The sequence below is a fragment of the Podarcis liolepis genome (genome assembly GCF_965112155.1).
Source record: "Podarcis liolepis genome assembly, chromosome: 1".
Classification (NCBI taxonomy): domain Eukaryota; kingdom Metazoa; phylum Chordata; class Lepidosauria; order Squamata; family Lacertidae; genus Podarcis; species Podarcis liolepis.
In genome coordinates this window covers 45614680-45628623 of record NC_139554.1, presented here as the reverse complement: position 1 = coordinate 45628623, position 13944 = coordinate 45614680, and the positions used below count along the sequence as shown (strand labels likewise).

At 43.7% G+C, this 13944-nt stretch overlaps 1 protein-coding gene across 5 annotated transcripts in view; it reads right to left on the bottom strand.

The window, feature by feature from the left end:
* Positions 1 to 4536: 4536 nt before the first annotated feature.
* HEATR4 (HEAT repeat containing 4) overlaps positions 4537 to 13944 on the bottom strand; it is a 54205-nt gene continuing 44797 nt past the window's right edge. For 4 of the 5 annotated variants that reach the window (XM_083506447.1, XM_083506449.1, XM_083506446.1 and 1 more), the window contains 3 exons: positions 13808 to 13869; positions 8872 to 9088; positions 4537 to 4754 (listed from right to left, as the gene is read on the bottom strand). In XM_083506447.1, the coding sequence (XP_083362573.1) occupies positions 8894 to 9088; positions 13808 to 13869 (257 nt within the window). In that variant the 3' untranslated portion in view covers positions 4537 to 4754; positions 8872 to 8893. Of the gene's footprint in view, positions 4755 to 8871; positions 9089 to 11819; positions 13870 to 13944 lie in introns of all 5 variants that reach the window. The other variant, XR_014526947.1, reaches the window with a different exon arrangement.

The window sequence follows — 13944 nt, the reverse complement described above, 5'->3', positions numbered from 1 at the left end:
ACTCTTTTTCAAAATGTAAAAACAGATTTGCAGTACCTAATTTCGTTTGACGGCTATTGGAAGATATGCCAGTTTCTATTGGAGATGGCTACTACTGATGGCGCTGACTTCTTTTTGCTTCTTTTAAGAACAAGGTCCATCCAAGTGCCTGAATCTTGCTCAGCCTCAGCTTTTGGGGTGGGAACTGTCCTGTGCTGGAGAAAACTCTTAACCGGTTTTGAAGCATATCTTCTTACCATTTTCAGAAAGGACTTGCAACTTTTTAAGAATAACTTTCTCAATGTACTTTTAAATCCCCTTTTGTATACAATGTGTGTGGCTTTTGGCAATGCTGCTCACTAGTGCTTTTTTCCCCTTAAAAAAATGTTTAGGGGTACTCTCATTTTGACTCAAGAAAATCCCCATTTTGTAGTTCAAATTGGGAAAAATAAATACAGTAAATTGAGAAAAGTACAAAGATTCACAAAATTTTAGGGGTATGCGTACCCCTGCGTACCCCCCAGAAAAACACACACTGCTGGCTTACATACTTGTAAAGATCTGAGCAGAGTTACTCTTTGCTCTCACTAGGCAGTTTCTAAAATAGGCATGTGCGACCAGTGCCAGAAAAAAGTAACAATTGCAACAATTATGTACTGTTTCAATTGATTGATTATTAAAACAATTGAAGCTACATTACTCTGTTCGGCATCTTATTTTATTTATGAGTTTTATAGACTTTTTAAAAGGCCCAGGAAAGCTTCTAGATGAATCATAACTGACACTCTGAATATTTTTTTCTATTTATTTTACACTGCAATCTAACATCCTTCTTCCAAGGCGATTTGTAGCTTTCCTAAGCAGAGAATCTCCTCTTATGGACCCAATAGGACATATTACTTTCCACAGGCATCTGGTTGGCCACTGTGATGCTGGATTAGATAGACCATTGGCCTGATCCAACAGGCTCCTCTTACGTTCTTACTTTTGTCCCAGACTTCAAAGAATGTGATGTAGATTAATCTGTTCTCTGCTCTAGGATTCAGTTCTGTACAGTAGAAAAATTGTCAGCACTTGCATGGTCTCCATACATTTCACTACATGAACCGCTATGACATGGGTGAAGAACCTGTAGGCTTCTAGATGTGATTGGACTCCATAAGCCCCAGCCAACATGGCCTGTGGTTAGGGATAATGGTAGACTAGCAACATCTAGAGGGCCGCAGCCCCCCACTGCCATATACTGAAACTATAAAATATTGAGCTTTGCTCGAGTTACAGGGGAGCAACTCATTTTTTAGTTGGGTGCAGAAGGTATGATTTGGCATCTTAACTCTAGTCAGGAGCCCTACATTGACCTCTGGATTTCTCCACTGTGTGTCTCTCTGTGCTGGACTAAGGAGAGCAGTCTGGTCTTCTGCATCACTATCCCAGCCCACCTATGTGATGTCCCCTAGGCTGACCTTTAAAGCACTAAAAAGCCTTGGCCCAGTATCTCTGAAGGAGCTTCTCCATCCCCATGTTCAGCCCGGACACTGAGATCCAGCTCCGAGGGCCTTCTGGCAGTTCCCTCACTGCGAGATGTGAGGTTACAGGGAACCAGGCAGAGGGCCTTCTTGGTAGGAGCGTCTGCCCTGTGGAACGCCCTCCCATCAGATGTCAAGGAAATAAGCAACTATCTTACTTTTAAAAGACATCTGAAGGCAGCCCTGTTTAGTGAAGTCTTTAATGTTTGATGTTTTATCGTGTTTTTAATATTCTGTTGGGAGCTGCCCAGAGTGGCTGGGGAAACTCAGCCAGGTAGTCAGGGTAATAATAATAATAATAATAATAATAATAATAATAATAATAATAATTAATATGGCTGCCTGTCCCTCTCTCCCCTATCCCACCCTATGTACCTGGTTTACTCAGATACTCCCTCGTGTCAGTCAGAGTGTCTTGATACACACCTACACTTTGCAAGGATCCCAGCTGTCTTAAACTCTGTTTATGCTGGATGACCCTTTCTTTGTAGCGGAAAGTGGGAAAGCCACCCTGCTTCAAAACATGCCATATGTTTGGACAGAGGCAAAGCTTCTGCCATAGAAGTCCTGGCTGACCTCCTTGCTTTGGGGTGATTGCCTCATGTGCTTCCAGACCATAATATAATAATAAGTACAAGACCCAGGGCCAGAGAACTCCCAAGCTGCAAAAGTCCCCAGTGAATGATTTCCCTTCCCTGCTGAATGTTGTGTAGAATAAGAGAAAGTATCTTCTCTACCTTTTATAATGGCAAGTAGATACACTGAAGAGGAAGGCTGTAGGCCTCGCAAGAGACTCACTGGGGGTAGGCATCTGCTTTAAATGAAGGCTGATTCACAAACTGCTTCTGGCAACACAATATCCCGAATAGATAGGAAGCTCTTATTTCCCCTCCTGATAACAGCAAGCTGAACCTAATTTCCCCAGAAAGAGAAATGCTAAGCTTGGATATCAGAGAGCCTGTGCACAACAAAATCCTCACCACTGCAGCGGAGATATGTGGAGCTCAATTATCGCAACTTCTGGATGGGATTTATAGAGGGGCAAAGGTGCATCTCTTACATGACATTGAGAGGTTGATAGACAGATGGAGTTCTAGAATGAAGGAGCAGAAGCCTTTCTGGCTACTAGAGAGACCTCAATCCTTCACTGCTAGGAAGGGCTTTCTGAGTATAAAAGAGTGTGGGCACCTCAGGAACAGACCCAAGTGCTGCACCCAGCTGAATAACTAGCCCCTGGAAAAAAGCAAATACAGAAGAATTAGATATACATGATGCACATGTATTGATGCATGCATTCACATGTGCAAAAATATGTGTATTTGGAAAAGACACATTTTTCAAAAAAGTCTCATTTCTCAAATATTTTGAAATAGCTTTCCGCTAAGCTCTTAGTTGTTTATCCCTGAGGTGCACATGTAAGACTTATCTTCTCTCTCTCTCTCTCTCTCTCACACACACACACACACACACACACACACACACACACACACATTTGTGCTGGTTTGGGGATAGAGTTCTTACATTTATCAAACAGCGAAATGGTGCAGGCAAAATATCCAGCTCCCCATTATTGCATGTTGGGAAAGTTAGACCATCTAAAGTAAAATGTTTTTCTGTACCATACTACCACCTACTGGAACAAGCCATTTCTACAGTGGTGTCTGTCACAACTGTGATGAGCAATGAAAAAACTTGTTCACATATGCCCCTACACTTAGCATCTTTGTCTGCTTTCAACTCACTTGGCATAATAACCGGCATAATGGCTGTGTTGTCCCTACATGGAATTAATGTTTCTGTTTAGATAACTCCAGCATGTGTTTTGACAGCAACAATGCTTCCAGGAAAGTGATATGGTAGCAGATGCCGTGTGTACAAGATAAAGCACAAATCAGCTAAGCACAAAGTACATAGATTTAAGCCAATATACAGCCTGATCCTATGCAGAATTAGATGCCCCCAAGCCAATTAAAATCAAGGGGCTTAGGCACTCCTAACCCTACATGAGTCTGGTCTGAGTGACTTGTATTGACTCAAATCCAAATACCCTATCTTAAGTAGTTCTGTGGAGCAGATTAACCAAGGGGAGCTTCCTGGTGAATGATGTGCTGTCAGAAAATTCCCCACCATTTTTGTTTTGTTTTAATGTGTTTGTTTATTGCCTAAAACATTGTAAGTTGCTTTGAGTTGCTGTGGCAAAAAAGTGACTAATAGTTTTAATAAATAATAACAATTCTGCTTCTACCTTCCTGAAGATTAACCATCTTGCATTACTTTTATGTTGTCCCAGCACTATATAGTAGTAAAATTTCCTGGATGCTCAAAATTCCTACTGAACAATTCCTGCATGCTGTTGCAGGTTCTGGTTGCATGGCTCTATGCAAAGCCTGCTACTTACATATGTTATGTTGCTCTTCTATATTAAGTGCTGAGCAATGTTTAATATATCGCTGTGAATTTGGGGGTTCCATTGAAGGAGCCATGCAAGTTTCTTGGTGAGTTAATGTGCCCTAAGTATTAGAATAAGAAAGGAAGCTGCTCTGTTTCAGAGGGCAAATGGTTGGGCTCCCTCCGTCCCCTGAATGGTAGTGAGAAGAACAAAGGAAGATTGGTTGTGTGCAAGAGCTGGGCTAGAAGCAGACAGCAGGAAGAAGCCTGAGAGCAGGAGCTATGCCTGATTTCTGCTTGAATCCAATGTTGTGACTTTGGGAGAAGCAAGACTTTCTGGGTTGTTAATGCTGTGAGCCCCTTAATCATAGGCTCAGGTTGTATGTGTAAATAAACCACATATCATAAAGACACCACAGCCCCTCATTTCAAGGAAACCAAATCCTGGGCAAGTACATGGAACCCCTGGAATCTTGAACTGCTCGGAGACTGGGGTGGCATGCAACAATATTATTACCTAACCGCGGCATTCATCTGATGTTCTGATAATTCCATTCAGTAACACTCACACTTGTGCAGATTATTCATTCAAGAAGGGGAGTAATGGAAGGGTGAAGGCAGGGAACCATGGCACACAAAAATATTTGCTTTCATTTTAACTTTTAATTTAATTGAAGAATACTGTTACTACAACTTAAAAAAGCATAGAAGTTCATTAACAAATATATTCTTGTTGTAACTTTATCTAGCCATCCCTCTGATCCATTTATTTTCTTCAAGAGTGCACTTCTGCTAGCCAATCAGATGAAGGTCCCGAAGTATTTGAGAATGACAGAGATGTACAGTAATGTCCCTCTGCATCTGGAGACAAAATAAACAGTGTGATGCTTAGGACATATGAAGAGAGCAATAGCAAGGTTTCTAGAGACTTAAGGCAAAGCACTTGTGCCAGACCTTATTGTTGGCAGTGAATAAATGCCACTGAACACTGCAGACACTTTCTCTAAAACTGCCAAGTCTCCTATACGATGCTAATAGTATATTCCTGATGCTTTGTTTCCTTAGGCTTAATAGTGTTGTGTAGCTGAGCTTATTCAGCTGTACCCGGTGAGGCCAAAACTGGTTTCATACTACAGTTTGTTTGTTTTTCATCTTAGGCAGTTCTGTTCAGTTCTCACTATAAAGTCTCTTTGCAAGAAAAAAAGAAACAGGGAAAAATCACTTCACTGCAGGAAAACGATAATATGAATACACTGTTTTTATTTTATTTATGGGATTTCTACCACTTGATAGTATCTATCAAGAGCCATAAAACCACACAGTGTGATGTAAAACAATAAATCCAGCTTGACAACAGGACCATACTCTAGAAGTCATTTTCTTAATACCCATGACTAATATGAAAAGGGGTTGCATGAAAAGACAGGAAGAACTGAAGTGACAGTTAAGAATTTCTGCAGGAAAGGTAGAAAGGGATTTAGTTAGTTACCGGTAGTTAGTTAAAATATTTTTATCATTTTTAAGCTAGAAAAGACTCCCAGCGTGGTTTACAATAATATGATCCCTTGAAATTTAATAAACAATGTGGGGGATATTGTTTCATTTGTTACTATGTTATGCATTTTTGTGTTTTTATATTGTAAACCACCGTGTGACCCTTGGCTGAAAGGCAGTATAGAAATTTTAATAACAATTCCTTTTTTAGGGGCAGTGATGGATGCTATCCACCCTGATTTTACACTGTTCAACATGCCTAAACTTATTTTAACCAAACGCCATACCTTCTCTGCATAGGATTGACTGGTAAGCTCCTCCAAGGTCACCTTTGTTTTTGAAATGAGATGCTATGCAGAAAATATCACTCTGACTGCATGTTTGATCATCCAGTAAAGTGTCCAAGGTGAACAATAAAGTTTCTTTTACTCTGGTTTTTCTCTTACCCTAATATCCTGTTTTTCAGGCCAAAACATTTTTTTTTAAAACTATGTATTTAGTTCTAAAGCTGGCACAGTTGATATTTGAATCAACAATGACAACAATTTCATGGTCTTAAGTAAAGAATGGTTCAGGTTACATCACTATACAAAAAGTAAATCCGTGAAGCCCTGATTCCAACAATACAAATGGGGATATTGTACAGAAATATTTTATTCATATTTATGTGTATGTATTTTAATCTAAAACTGATACTAAGAGTGATAACCAATGTTGGTCATGTTCAGATTAGAGCAGTGTTTCCCAACCGGTGTTCCGCGGCACACTAGTGTGCCGTGAGACGTTGGCTGGTGTGCCGTGGGAGGGAGGCGGGCGAGTCGGGCGGTGAGAGGCGGCGGCGGCGAGGATCCGCGTCGAGCCGGGGGCGGCTCCGCGGTGGTGGTGCCGAGGTTTCTCTCTCCATTCTCCCCTCACACACACACACAGGAAATAACACAGGATCAGCTGACAGGACCCAGCCAATGGGGCGGCGGCGGGGCAGCGCGTGCAAAAGGGAGGAGCTCGAGACAGCGGACGAGGAGGAGGCCGGCATGTCCGGGCAGCAGCAGCAACAACAGCAGCAGCAACTCCCGGCGACGGCTCCTCAAGCCCCGGGCAACCCTACTCCCTCACCGGCCTTGGCCGCCCTCCTGCTCCACCCGCCGCCACCTCCCCCGCCGCCGCCGGCCACCTCGGCCCCGCCGCCGCCCCCTCCTCCGCCCGCTATCGCCGCCACCACCACAACAGCCGCCGCCGCCTCAGCTGCCGCCGTCCCTCAGTCCCTCGCTTTGCTGCCTCCTCCCCCCCCACCCCCAAAGCTTGGAGGTTCCCCGGCAAGGGGGAGGAAAAAAATTTGAAAACTTTCACTTTCGTGCGTCCCTCCCGGCGTGACGCTGCACGCTGACGTCACGGGGCTGTAATGGTGGTGTGCCGCGAGATTTTTTTCATCAAACAAGTGTGCCTTTGCCCAAAAAAGGTTGGGAAACACTGGATTAGAGCTACTGAAATAAGCTACAGTTGTACCTCGAAAGTCGAACGGAATCCATTCTGGAAGTGCATTCAACTTCCAAAAAGTTCAGAAACCAAGTCGCAGCTTCCAATTGGCTGCAGGAAGCTCCTGCAGCCAATTGGAACCCATGTCGGATGTTCAGGTTCCAAAGAACGTTCGCAAACCGGAACACTTGCTTCCCTGTTTGCAGTGTTTGGGAGCCAAAATGTTCAACTTGCAAGGCGTTCAGGATCTAAGGTATGACTATATTTACTTTCAATGGATTTACTCTGAGCTAGACAATTCAGAGCAGCCAGAAGTAAGTATTTGTACTCTTTTCTAATTAAAGTGCAATGAAACAGACCCAAAATCTAGACTGACTCAAATAAATTCTTCTGACCCCATTTGAATGTAGTTCTTCCCTCACTGCTAACAGAAAGTGCAGCATATTAATTGTCTCCCTGCACATTCACTGGCTCTTGTTCATATTGGATCATTCCCCTCATAAAAGAAATATCAATATTGCGTATGATTGAACCTATTATGTCTTCCTTCTATTTTCATGGTGAGTTGCAATATGGATCAATTTAGTCCATGTCATTTCTGAAACGTGAAACTGAAAATGCACCTTAAGACTAATAATTGCCATGGGGCTTTAAATGTAGATGGACTGCATTTCAATGGAGCACTGGAAGTGACTTACAGCACATCCCTAAGCATTTGTACTCAGATGTGAGCTTCATTGAAATCAATGGGCCTTATTCTTCCTGGGGAATTAAATATATGAATCCCTGTGGACCCACATGTGTGGGTGAACAACAAAAGAATCAGCTGGGTGGCTAGATTCAAAAAGCACACAGAAAGCCCCAAGAGAGTTTAAAGCACAAAAGTCAAGCAGCAGTGTAGCATTAGGAACATAGGTTGTTAGACTCCTCTTATCTCATTTACAATGCTCCCACTCTTTCTACCTCTTTTGCAAAGAACAGACCACACACTGCTAAGTAAGTTTTAAATGCTTTACTTACAGATTCAAAGGTCTGGTACATGCATTGCTCCATGTAGTTGCAAGGAGGACACAGGCAAAATATTATTGGGTAGAAAATACAGCTAGTAGTTTCAAACACATGCTCTAAGCACATCCTCCTTTGTTGGTTACATGGTGCAGAGAGAGAGAGAGAGAGAGAGAGAGAGAGAGAGAGAGAGAAGTAGAAAGCCTCACTTCCTCCCTCTCCAGAGAGGTGGAGTGACCTAGCTGAGTCTAGGAACACAGCTCTATTTTCCTAAATCCCTTCATGCAGCAAATAACCCTATGCTTGCAACTAGCTCTATGCTTGCTAGTTATGTTTGACTGCAATTTCCAATAATTCTCCAGTGTCCCATTTGTAAAAGTGTGCGTAGAATTACATGCTTAAGTACCTCTCATCCAGCATCAAAAACTTGGTAATTATACAAATAGAATTAAGCTGAGGGGAAACTCCCACTAGTATGCAGGAAACAGGTAGCCTGGTAAACACTTGCCCTTGCCTTGGTTTTAGTGAACAAAGTGGTAAAACTGACCCAAGTTGCTAGCAACTTCTGCCCTTCTCTCCTTTTAAAAAGGAAAAAATGTGGGCATTGCGCATAGGGTGTGGCAACTTTGCCCATTTATTTTTATTTCTAAAGGGCCACATGAGCACATGTGGACATGTGCTGTAGTTCATGCAATAAATACACTATAAAACTTTAGGTTGGTTTTTTTAATCCCACCCCCAGCTCCTTAGTGAAGAAATATATTGTACCCATCTAATGCAGAAGTATTACCAGTAATGTAATAGATGTGTGGCAATACCAGCAATGCTGGAAACACACCCTGAGAGAGCTGAAACTAGATGCAGAAGTAAGCTCAATGATTCAAAATCCTGCAGAGCTGGTTTAACTAGAGACCATGGTGGAACACATACACCAATTAACAACTGTATTATGATTATTCTGCTTCCAAGTATCTGAAAAGCTATTTTCTGTACATGACTTTTGTACCTTGTTTCCCACAGTAGAAGAGTCAGCTGAGTGGCTGACTAGTAAATGGACTCTGAGCAGGTTTTTTTGTTTTTGTTTTCTTGACGCTGGATTTTTTCCGCTTCTCTGTGGGTGCTTTTGGTTTCTTGGCACATTCTGCCTTCTCAGCATTGCGTATTTTCAGTGCTTCTAAGAAGGCTCTTTGTGTCCATGGGGTTGGAGGGATTCCCAACCAAGGCTGAAATACAAGTAGCAAAATAAGATTTGACTTTGCAAAGCCATATACAGATTCATCTTATCTCTTTCTTTGCAAATAAAAATTAAACTAGAGAAAGGCATAACTTGTTCATTTTTAATATTTGCTGTCAATTTTTACATATATTATGTAATGTATACATATATAATAACATCTAATATTGCTGTTAGAACTCCCAGAAGTGCAAGCTGGATTTCAAAGGGGCAGAGGAACCAGAGACCAAACTGCAAACATGTGCTGGATTATGGAGAAAGCTAGAGAGTTCCAGAAAGACATCTACTTCTGCTTCATTGACTATGCAAAAGCCTTTGACTGTGTCGACCACAGCAAACTATGGCAAGTTCTTAAAGAAATGGGAGTTCCTGATCACCTCATCTGTCTCCTGAGAAATCTCTATGTGGGACAAGAAGCTACAGTTAGAACTGGATATGGAACAACTAATTGGTTCAAAATTGGGAAATGAGTACGGCAAGGCTGTATATTGTCTCCTTGCTTATTTAACTTATATGCAGAATTCATCATGTGAAAGGCTGGGCTGGATGAATCCCAAGCCGGAATTAAGATCACCGGAAGAAATATCAACAACCTCAGATATGCAGATGACACAACCTTGATGGCAGAAAGTGAGGAGGAATTAAAGAACCTTTTAATGAGGGTGAAAGAGGAGAGCGCAAAATATGGTCTGAAGCTCAACATCAAAAAAAACGAAGATCATGGCCACTGGTCCCATCACCTCCTGGCAAATAGAAGGGGAAGAAATGGAGGCAGTGAGAGATTTTACTTTCTTGGGCTCCATGATCACTGCAGATGGGGACAGCAGCCACGAAATTAAAAGACGCCTGCTCCTTGGGAGAAAGGCGATGGCAAACCTAGACAGCATCTTAAAAAGCAGAGACATCACCTTACCAGCAAAGGTGGTTAAAGCCATGGTTTTCCCAGTAGTGATGTATGGAAGTGAGAGCTGGACCATAAAGAAGGCTGATAGCTGAAGAATTGATGCTTTTGAATTATGGTGCTGGAGGAGACTTGAGAGTCCCATGGACTGCAAGAAGATCAAACCTATCCATTCTGAAGGAAATCAGCCCTGAGTGCTCACTGGAAGGCCAGATCGTGAAGCTGAGGCTCCAATACTTTGGCCACCTCATGAGAAGAGAACACCCCCTGGAAAAGACCCTGATGTTGGGAAAGATGGAGGGCACGAGAAGGGGACGACAGAGGACGAGATGGTTGGACAGTGTTCTTGAAGCCACAAACATGAGTCTGACCAAACTGCGGGAGGCAGTGGAAGACAGGAGTGCCTGGCGTGCTCTGGTCCATGGGGTCACGAAGAGTTGGACAGGACTAAACGACTAAACAACAACAAATATTGCTGTTTTTAAAATCAGTATCAGTAATATGCACATATTAGCAATGTAATTCACATTACATGAAAAACAAACTTTCGATTGATTTCTCCTAACCCTATAAATGCAAAAGGCTGCGCAACATGATACTTGGCATGTCCTACTTGCCCCTAAAGGACCTACTTTAGTAAACATGTTTAGGATTCCAATAAGTCACAAACTGAGCTACTTGCATTGAATAGGTCAAACTGCACAAGTTGGTGATTTAGGCAGGAATCCTGTGCATGCTTACAAACACAGAATTTACTTCTGAATAAGTGCACATAGCTAAAATGTATTTATAGTGGCTTAAATTATTTGTTGGTAAGTGCCTGTCCTTCTGAGGTCTGTGTCTGCAATCTAGGGAAGCCTCAAACACCTCATGGGAATTACTTTTTCATATAAGAGTGACTGTTTATTCTGCTATTATCATATAATTAAATAATTTTGCTGTAGATATTTCACTGGATACATTTTAAATAACATTAGCATTTATTATTTGTTGAGCACCTGTATTTACTTTTATGTCATTGCCATTATCTATGTTAAATCTGGATGTATATGATTTGTTAATATGGCAAAACAGCATCTTGAGACACCTATGTGGCTTGAAGCCCAAACTGAACCTCTTTTGACTAATAGGATTTATCTCCAAGTAAATAAATATGGGTTTAGAATTCCGACCTAATGCACTAAACATAGTTACTCAAGAGTAAGGCATGCTGAGGTGAGCTGCAGCTTATGGGTAACTTACCCGGAAGTAAGTTAGCTTGAATTCAAAATAATTACTCCCAAGCCTCGGCCAGTAAAACGAGATGAGCGCCGCAACCCGAGAGTCGTCTGCGACTGGACATAACTGTTAGGGGTCCTTTACCTTTAAATCTGATTTACGATGCAGGAGTAGCAACCTGCTCCACCGTGGTATCTTTGCAAAAAGAGTCGCGCACAGCCTAAATTTCAAATCTGGGGTGCGTGTGTGATGATACATAAGTGGATCCCGTGGTGCTCTGCAGCTTTATTGCGATTGTATGTTGTGTTTTTAATAGAGCTTTTAGATTTTTAATTCTATTAATGTTCAATTGTTTTTAACGATTGTTTTCCCCCTATGTATTTAGGTGTTCTTATTTTATGGGCGAGTTGCCTTGAGTCCCTGTTACGGTTAAAGGCAGAGAATATAATAACAATAATACGATTTACAATAGAACGTAAAATGGGATCGTTCTATCCCTTCGTATCTCTATGATATCCTAGATACTTGTTAGAGAACAAGGGCCCAACTTCCGTTTTAGACCGGAAAAGCCCACTAGGGCTAGAGCGGCACTCTCTCTCACCGAGTCTCTCTGACCCGTCGCTCGTTGGCCGTGCGGGAATCCCAGGGCGGAGCTACGTACGAAGCGGCACCGGAAGGAGAGGTCGAAAAGCCTCGCAACTAAGCCGGAAGCCGTCGGCACGTGTTGGCCGGCGCTTCCCCACCCCGGGTGCAGGCATGGAGCTGCTTCACCCGCCACGCGTGTCCGCGCTCTCGGCCTACCGCTCCGCCGTGCAACTCGGGGACCGGGAGCTGCCGCAGCGCCCGAGGCACGGGCTGTCCGTCTCGCTGAGGCGCCACAAGGCCAAGAAGCGGCTCTCTAAGAGGGCGCTGGCCGCCGAGGACTGCGCGGAGGCACCAGGGGCCGCGAACGGGGAGCCGCCCAGGGATGCTCGCCCCGTCCCGTATGCGGCCGTGAAACTCGCGAAGAGACGGAGAATGAATGCGAACTCCAGGGGTGCGGCGGCGGCGGCGGCCTCCAAGCGTGAGCGCGGCCTGGCAAGCGGAGAAAGCCCTGCTCCAGCATCCCATAAGGAGAAGAAGGCGCCTTCCCCCCAACGTCCTTTTATGGGCTGCCCACTCCAGCGCCTCCTCCAAGAGCTGGGGCAAGTTCAGCATAGCCGGCAGCGAGCCGCCAAACTCTTCGAGTGGCTCATCGCTCCCACTTCGCCTCGTCACTTCTTTGACCGGTACTGGGAGAAGAAACCTCTCTTGCTCCAGAGGCACAATCCAGGTTATTACCAGGGCCTCTTCTCTACAGCAGAGTTTGATACCATCTTGCGTGACAGCGATGTTCAGTTCGGCGTCAACTTGGACGTGACCAGCTACGAAGATGGGAAGAGGGAGACGCACAATCCGGAGGGCAGGGCGCTGCCGGCTGTGGTGTGGGATTTCTACAGGAATGGCTGTTCCCTCAGGATGCTAAACCCCCAGGCTTTTTCTTTCACCCTCTGGCAGTTCCTCTCCATCCTCCAGGAGCAGTTCAACAGCATGGTGGGAGCAAACACTTACTTGACCCCTGCTGGTACACAGGGCTTTGCTCCTCACTATGATGACATTGAAGCCTTTGTGATCCAGCTGGAAGGAAAGAAGCATTGGAGGGTTTACAGCCCGAGGAAAGAGGCGGAGGTGTTGCCTCAGTTTTCGAGTAGCAACTTTAGCCAGGAGGAGATTGGAGAACCCATTCTGGAGACTGTATTAGAAGCTGGAGACCTGCTCTATTTCCCCCGGGGGTTTATCCACCAAGGCGACTGTCTCCCAGATGCACATTCACTCCATATAACAGTATCTTCATACCAGCGAAACTCCTGGGGAGACCTGTTAGAAAAGCTCCTTCCTGCAGCACTGCAGATGGCCATTGAAGAGGATGTGGACTATCGCCGTGGGCTACCCACAGACTACCTGGAATACATGGGAGTCCTGAACTCGGATGTTGTTGATCCTCGCCGAGATGTCTTTATGCAAAAGATCAGAACACTAATAACCAAACTAATAGATTTTGCACCAGTTGATGCTGCTGTGGATCAAAAAGCCAAGGCTTTTCTTCATGACTGCCTCCCGCCAGTGCTGACTGAGAGCGAAAAGGCATTGAGTGTGTATGGACATCCAGCACGGTGGGAAAATGGAAATGTCCAAAATCTTGATGTCCAGTTGAAGAAAAAGACACAGGTACGGCTGCTTCAGTATGGAATTGTCAGATTGTGCAATGAAGGAGATGCCACATTGCTGTATTATACTGCAGAAAATTCAAGGGTGTACCACAAGGAGGAGCCCAAATACTGGGAAATAGAGCCTGAATATGCAGATGGTATTGAATTTTTGCTTTCTTCCTACCCAAAGTATGTCAGTGTGGAAGACCTTCCTTGTGCTACACTGGATGACAAAATTGCCTTGGCCACAGTCTTATTTGAGAAGGGATTGTTGATTACTAAGAACCCTCTGTTGTCTGTATAACATGTTAAGTATGATCAAAATAAATGTGTTGGAAGAATACTCTTCTATTGTACTTACTAGAATATTTAAGATAGCACTCCAAACCTCTGAGAACTTCCTGCTTGGACATTGAAAGCTTTCTGAATAGAAAGAGAGAGAAAACCTGTTAGTTTAACTACAAACAGATTGATGCTATCTGCCTATTAAAATGCAGA